This window comes from Panthera uncia, chromosome D4, assembly GCF_023721935.1.
Source record: "Panthera uncia isolate 11264 chromosome D4, Puncia_PCG_1.0, whole genome shotgun sequence".
NCBI lineage: Eukaryota > Metazoa > Chordata > Mammalia > Carnivora > Felidae > Panthera > Panthera uncia.
In genome coordinates, this window is record NC_064807.1 from 4,889,142 (window position 1) to 4,896,571 (window position 7,430).

General features: G+C 62.2%; 1 protein-coding gene across 1 annotated transcript; it reads right to left on the reverse strand.

The window, feature by feature from the left end:
• Window positions 1–775: 775 nt before the first annotated feature.
• Window positions 776–6,644, reverse strand: LOC125929997 (spermatogenesis-associated protein 31E1-like). Its single transcript, XM_049641648.1, has 4 exons — window positions 6,436–6,644; window positions 5,623–5,677; window positions 5,053–5,113; window positions 776–4,826 (listed from the first exon to the last, which is right to left on the reverse strand). Exons 1-4 carry the CDS (start codon window positions 6,622–6,624, stop codon window positions 833–835), a joined length of 4,299 nt encoding a protein of 1,432 aa, XP_049497605.1. The 5' UTR covers window positions 6,625–6,644; the 3' UTR covers window positions 776–832.
• Between the last annotated feature and the right edge of the window lie 786 nt (window positions 6,645–7,430).

Genomic DNA, 7,430 nt, shown 5'->3' on the forward strand with positions numbered 1-7,430 from the left:
TCCTGTGCCAGCCTGGCAGTCTGCGGAGGGGCCCCGGCGGCCTCCCCGGGCTCCGCGGCCACAGGGGGGGCGGGGGGGGGGGGACTTTGGGGGTGAACCGCAGGAAAGGCTCCTCTCCTCGGGGCCTGCAGGTGGCAGTGGGCACCGCGGGCTCCTGGGTCACCGCACCCCGGGGCAGGGCGCGCCGGTCCCTCGCGGCCTCTGCGCCCCCCACCCGCTCGCTCCCCGGGCCGGGAGCACGTCCTCGTCCCGCGCTGGTCCAGAGTGTGAGAAAGCAGGGGGGTGACGCTGAGCCAAGGGCGGCTCCCGGCCGATCTGCACCCCAGCCCCATCAGGGGTCCCGGGGCAGGCGACGGGTCGGGGGTGGGGGGGGGCAGGATTCCTCCCACCGCTGCCGTCAAGGCCAACCTGGCCTCCAAACTCGGCCCCCGGCTCTAACACCTGACGCTGTCTTCCAGGCGCCCCGGAGCCGAGGGGTTTCTGCCCCTGCAGACCCTCCCCTACAGCCGCCCAAGGTCAAGGTAGAGAGAGAGCAGGACGGGATGGGCGGAGCCAGATCCGGGGTGGGGTCTTCTGGGTTGTGTTCCTCTTTCCTTTGTTATGCAAACCGAAGGTGTGTGAGGGAGGGGGTCTGGAGTATACCACATGGCCACCCTCCTCCCAGGGCTCCATTCCTTCTGGGAGCCAAAGCAGGCACTGGGGGAGAGCATGCCCGGATCCTCGCCTTCCTCCCCCCACCACCCCGCAGGGCACAGACAGAGGCCAGCTCCTCTCCTGAGATAAACAAACATATATTTTGGAAAACAATAAAAACTGTGGCGGGAAGAAGCCATTAGCCCATAGAGGATGTGCTAACCTGAGAAAAATACATTTTTCTCTGTACTGTATGCATCCTTTCTTGGAGAAAAGGTGTCCTCCCAAGAAAGGCATGAGAAGCACACACGGAATGACTGGAGGAGATGTAGTTTTGAAGGAGGCAGTGCCTGGGGCAGTGGGGGCGGTGAGGGCGGCCCGAGGCTCTGGCCAGCATCCGCCCGTGGTGGCAGGGTCCGTCTGGGGACCCCAGCCTCCTGGGTACGAAGGCCCACCTGCCTTCTCTGCCTCTACACCACCGGTTCTCGTTAGGACAGCCGGGGCCGTCGGGGGTGGCCTGCAGGTGGCAGGCGGTCTCTCTCATCACTCTCCTCTGCTCTTGGTAGGAGAGGACCCTGTGGTAGCAGACACGGGTGCCTGCCAGCGCCTGGGGTTCCCTTTGGTGCCAGTTGACCTCCGAGGCTCTAAGTCCTTGGCGAGGCACCAGGTTCTCCTCTAGGATGCGACCCACGGCCGTCATGAGCACCTGAGCCCCGGCAGACTTGCTGTCCTCAACCGATGTGCCCGAGACGGGGCCCTGCCTCTGGGCGGTGGCTGCTGCAGGCTGGCCCCTGTGCCCGGGATCTTCCGGTCCTTTGCCTTTACTGGGAAAAATCCACTGCAGGAGGTGCCTCACGCTTTTTCTCAAGTGGCCTTCTGGAGCAGCGTCCTCCTTCTTGGGCAGGAGCTGAGCGAACCTGCTTCTTGGGGTCTCTGCCGAGTCCTCGTCCTGGGCAGGGTGGCTCATCACACTGGCCTGGAAGGACTTCAGCTCTGCCAGCCATTTCTCACGCCCTCCTGGGCTGAGCCTCCTGTAGGCCTCTCTCCTGTCAGCGTGGACGGATGCCTTGCTCTGGGGGCTACGGAGGCCCCACCGTCTCAGTGGGTCTGGCTGCCCCCGGCTGTTCTGTGCATGCAAGACGAAGTGAGAGGACGTCCAGGAAGTTGACGTGTCTGTACTGGACTCACTCTGGCAGCCGGACGGAGATCTGTGAGAGGCCAAGACGTCCGCCGCAAGGAACACATCAGAGTGACAGTCTTGAAGAAGGTCATCGGTGGCACAGTCTTGCAGGAGCACGCCAGTTTCAAAGTCTTGCAGGAGCACACCGCGGCCAGGGCCCTGAGGCTCCTCCGGCTCGACCGATCCCTGGAGCTCGAACCCTTCAAGCTGTGCCTCAACCTCTTCCTGGGTTCGAGCCACCGACGCTGGAGGTGTGGAGGGGCCTTGACTGCTCCCGGATGACCCTGATCTTCTCACGTCTGGTTTGACGCTTTGATTGTTGGCCAGCACACCGGGTTCCAAGGTGTCTCCCCAGGCAGGGGCCTCCTCGCCCTCCCCCAGCTCCTTGGCCCGTTGGGCGCTCGAGGACCGGGATTCGAAGCTGAGCTCAAGTACCGACACGCGGCCGCAGGGGTCCCGCGAGGTCCGACCCCCGCTCCCTCTCCTTGGCTCATCTGTGGCCCTTGCTGGACTTGCCTCCAGGCTGCTGTTCTGAGGATCCCCCGCGCCAGTCTTGCTGTGCCAGATTCTGCCCACGAAGCTGCATGAGGGTGTCTGAGGACGTAGCCCGGCCTCCCGTCCAGCCACAGGGGCCCCCGAGGGCCGAGGGCCGTCACCGGGTGGAGACTCACCCAGGGCCCACTGGATTTCCTCACGTGCAGGTTGGGGGTCAAGGAGGGGACTCCCCAGAGTGAGAACGGGCTCTTCCGTTAGGACCTTCTCTCCTTGATGGGGCTCAGGAGGTTTTTCCAAGAACTTGGCTTCCGCCCCGGCCTTAGGTAGACAGGTGGCCGAGCAGGGAGTGGACGGTGGTGGAAAGATTGAGCTCTTTTGCAGCTTAAAGAAATTTAGAGGCTTGAGGACCTTGAGGGGCAGGCCCCATCTGTGCCTCACCCGAAACCTTATGATATGTGCTTCCAGCATCTGCTGAGTGTATGGACTGAGCGTGGAGAAATTGTGGGGGGTGTTCACGCAGGGCTCCGGGTGCTTGGAAAATGCGGGATTTCCAGTTTCCCTGTGAGCGCTTGGCTTTCCAGGAGGGTCCGGGACATGGCTGGCAGCAAGCCTGGAATCATGAACACTCACAGGGATCTGGCCCTCTGTGATCTGCCCCAGTTTCCTGCCCAAATGGGCTCTCAGGAGCTGTTCTGGATGATTCTGGCCTGGGCCGCCCGTCTTCATCAAGTCTGTGTGTGATCCCTCAGAGTTTACTGCTGAAACCTTCGATGAAGAGCCGATCAGGCTCCCGTGTAGATCTCTCTGGCCCCTCCCCACACTAGGCCCTGCATCCTTGCCCAGGTTTTCTCCTGGTGTGGTCAGCCCTGGGCCCCTCGACCCGGTCTCCTGGGCAACCTGGAGGCTTCCGCTCTGTGCCTGTGGCACCTTCGGGGGCTCGCCCTGAGGCTGGGCCAGCTCCACGGATGGTTGGATCTTGTGGGGCCCGCCACCTTGCTGCTTCGTGGACCTCTTTCCAAGATGTGGTTCCAGAAGGTTCTGGGGCTCGGGGCTGGTCAAGTCCCCGGAGGGGAAGGGGAGGACGGAGACTGGCCCGTGGGCCTGGGAGGCCGGGCTGTCCTGGGGGAAGTCGGGAAGGACCTGGCTGAAGACTTCCTGAGATCGTTTCACCACAGAGGGTAGAGTCCTGTTCCTTTCTAGTTGCTTCTTCAAAAAGTGACACTCCAGGTTTTGAATTGCATTTGGGATGAATGATGGCATGTTATTCTGGACGGGAGGCTCCGATGCCTCACCGGCCATGTGAGGTGGGAGAGAAGGTGGCCCCGCTGGGACAGAGGGTGCAAGGTGGGCCTGGGCCTCGACCTGAGCCGGAGGCAGGGGCTGGGACTGGGACAAACTTGGGGTCAAGGCTTGGGGCTCAGCCACAGGGTGAGAGAAGGGCTGCTCCAGTGACAGACGAGAAGCTACGCCAGCCTGAATTTGGGATGGTAAGGCACGAGAGAGTTCATTGAAAACGACAGAGGGTGACTCCAGTGGGGGACCAGTCACGCTGACAGTGGCCACCAGGGACTCACTGTGCAGAATGGGGAGACCCCAGAAGAGCTGGCTGCATTTCAGCCGTAAGTTGTCCCCCGAAATCTTGGGATATGGAGGCTGCTCGGGGCCGAGCAGCTGTTGTGGCTCGCCTTTCATGCTCCGGAAGGATCGGTAACCCACGGCGTCCCGCCCGCCCCGCGGTGACGTGAACGTGCTCCCCAGAGAGCTCACGCGGTAGTCTGACTCTTCCTTCTTTTCCTTCTCCTTCCAAAACCTCAGCTCTGTTCTCTTGGTGATGAGGATCTCCAGCAGCTTCTGGACATCAGGACCGATGAAAGAGAGGACACCGGCCTCCGCCTCTCTGTTCCCGGGGCCTCCCCAGAGCGAGGCCTCCGGGTGCCGGTGGGAATGAGGCTCTTGCCAGGATTCCAAGCGTGTTGAGGTGGAGGGGCGCCAGGCTTTGGCGGCTGCCTGCCACCAGGACAGGGCCGAAATGGGACAGCTTGAGAGGCCCAGGCCTGAGATAGCTGGGATGGCAGAGGCAACCCAGGGCGTGTGTGGAGACGGGCTCCGTGGGACGGCGTCCAGCGGGAGTGCCATGGAATTGCACTGAGGGACAGCTAAAGTAGAGTCTGGCCGAGGTGGAGGGCTGGCCTCCGGAGAAGGGAGACGGGGCGGGGAAGGGGAAAGAGCAAGGGGCTGGGGTGAAAAGCCACCCAGGGGAAGGCAAGACTCTGGTGGCCAAGGAGCACTCAGGGAGGAGTTCGAACGAACAGACACCGAGGAGGTCGTTGGGGTTGGTGACAGCGTGGAGGCCAGAGGAGCGGGGGACGCCGTCGGGGCCCTGGCGGGGGCGGCATCTCTCGCGGGCTCCCCGCGGGGCTGATGGGCTCCGGCAGGTGCTGCTTTGCCCGCGGCCCCAGGGGCTTCTTGCCCCAAGAGCTGATGAAGGCCTCCCTGGTCAGAGAGCCGCCCCAAGTGGCTGCGGGAGACACGAGGCACGCGCTGCAGCCCGGAGCAGACAGGGCCGGGCGTGGCCATCCCCGCCCTCCGGGCCCCCCCACCCGCTTCCCAGCGCTCCCGCCGTCCCTCCCCCCGGGGCCCTATCCGATCTCCGTCCCCAGGGCTCCCCCCGCCCCCTGCAGCCCTGGGGTCCCACCAGAGGCTCTGAGAGGCCCACCCGGGAGAGAAGGGGCAAGATTCTTTACCTCTGCAGAAGGGAAACCAGGTCCCGAACCCCTTCCAGCTCCTGCAGGCAGTTTCTGTAAGCTGGAGACGGGAGACCCGGTCACAGAGCCGAAGGCGGGGTCCCGGGGGTCTTACGGGAGGCGGGCGCGATGTCCCTTTAGGGGACACCTTTGGGGGATTAGACTCGGGAGCTCCGAACATCGGTGTCCGAGGCCACGTGGTCTCACGGTGACAACAAGACCCACGGTGGGGGTCGCTTTGTCCTTTACGGAGAGCTTCCCCACTCGTGACCTTGTGGGGGGAGAAAGGGCCGGGCGGCCTCCCCGAGGAACCTGAGCAAAGTTCCACAACTTGGCCACAGCTGGAGCTGGAGGTCCCAGGCCCCTGCCGGGCGACACCCGTGTCCGGCCCCTCGGGCTGGTTCTGGCCCAGAATCTGGGAGGCCTCGGGGTTCCGCCCTCCGTCCCGGGAGACTCCCGGGGCTCTGTTTCCTGAGGGACGGACGCGGGTGTCCCGGAGACGGCGGGGCTGGGGGCTCGGAGCAGGAGGGACACTCGCCAGGGGCGCAGGGCTCAGCGGCGGCCCCTTACCTTTCAGGAGCTCGCTTTTCTTGCCTCTGGTGCTCCTTCGCCGTGGCGCCACCTGCTGCAGAGACGAGAGAACACGGGGTTGGGGGGACGGGACCCCCAGTCTGTCTCGCCTCTCTGGCTGCAGGTGCTCTGTGTTCATGAACAGCGCGACTTCCTACATTCAACTCATGGGGCGGGGGGTGGGGGGGGGGCTTTCTTTCCTGTTCCTCATTTGCAAAGTGGACAAAACTGTTCTCCGTTTTTCTACTTTGAAGAATGGACGCGCGGATTTTCGATGCGAGAAATCTCTCCGTCCCTGTTCCTCTGCTCGAGAAACGTTCCCAGACCTGCGGGTGTGTCTCAGCGCCTTGAGGAAGCACCTCGCTTCCCGAGCCCCGAGCCCTGCTGCCGCCCCTGCTCGGGGCCTCCTGGGTTCGGAGCCACCCTCGATCGGCCCCAACGAGGCCAGCTCTCCTGAGACACCTGCCCCGGGAAGGTGGCTGCCGGCCCGGTGCCCAGCAGCCTGTCCTCCCCCGGGGGTGGAGCTGGGCCTCCAGTCCTCCGGTCACTGTGTTGGGGCCGCGGCCCAGGAGCCCTCTGCCACACCCGGCCTCCTGGCCCGAGACCTCCCGGGAGAAGCCCTCCTGCCCCTGTAACCCCTGCCTGGTCTGGCCTGGCCTGGCCTGGGAGGATGGTGCTCTCTTCTTCCCCGAGAACACCAGTTCTGCTCTTTCCCAGCTCGGGAGTCTCCCCAGTGACTCAGAATAGTGGAAACGATAATAGAAAAGAAGACGGAATCCTCCTCTCTGTTGGGTCCGGGCCAAGGTTCCTTACCTTTCTGCTGCTTCTGCGTTTCCTTCGTGGTGCTGAGGATGTTGGATCAGTCTGGAAGCCGAAGATCAACAGGAGGAAGAACGACAGTCCACACAGGAAGCAGAAGATGGTCTGGGTTGTCCAGGAGGGGAGGCTGGAGCTCAGCCAACCAGCGCTAATGCTTCTCAGAGCGAAGAGAATATTCTCCATCTCCTTACTCGAAGCGTTAGTTCCTGATCCCACTACTGTCCTCGAGCAACTGAGCGCTGAGCTTGTACTTGGGGACAAGAGCCCCAGGCTCACATCACATCACACCACATCACAGAGCTGTGGCCTGGTCACAAAGGGCCCCGGAGGGCAGGGAGGGGACAGAAGTAGCTGGACCACGGCCCCTCCCCATCATCCAGCCTGCAGCTCCCTCCCCCAACCCTCTGGCACCTCCAGGACCACCCTCCTCCCTGGCTGGAGATCGACCTTTGTTCCCCAGGAACTCTGATAATACCTGCTTCCTTTGAGATCTCTACTTGCGCTCCCTCAGTTTCATAGCTTTTAAAAATCTGGCGTTGTCCCTGGAATTTTTGGTTAATTCCCAGGGAGTTTTATTCTTGGGCTGCCCTCTGTCTGCAACTCCCAATTTCCCCACATTGTGTCTTGCATCACCCCAGACACGGAACTCAAATTTCGGTTGTACTTCCTCAGCCGTGTGCATTTTGAAAACATTTTAAAATGCTTTATGTCAATGAAGAAATAATCTTCAGCTAGAGGGCCTCAGAAAATTAAATTAATAATTATTCAAAACCAGGGTGCTTGGGCGGCTCCCTGTGCTGAGGATCTAACTCTTGATTTCTGCCCAGGTCACCATCTCCCCGTCGGTGGGTTCGAGTCCTGCATGGGACTCTGTGCTGACGGTGTGGAACCTGCTTGGGCTTCTCCCTCTCCCTCTCTCTCTGCCCCTCCCCCACTCATGTGCTCACACATGGTCTCTCTCAAAATAAACTTAAAAAATGACTATTCAA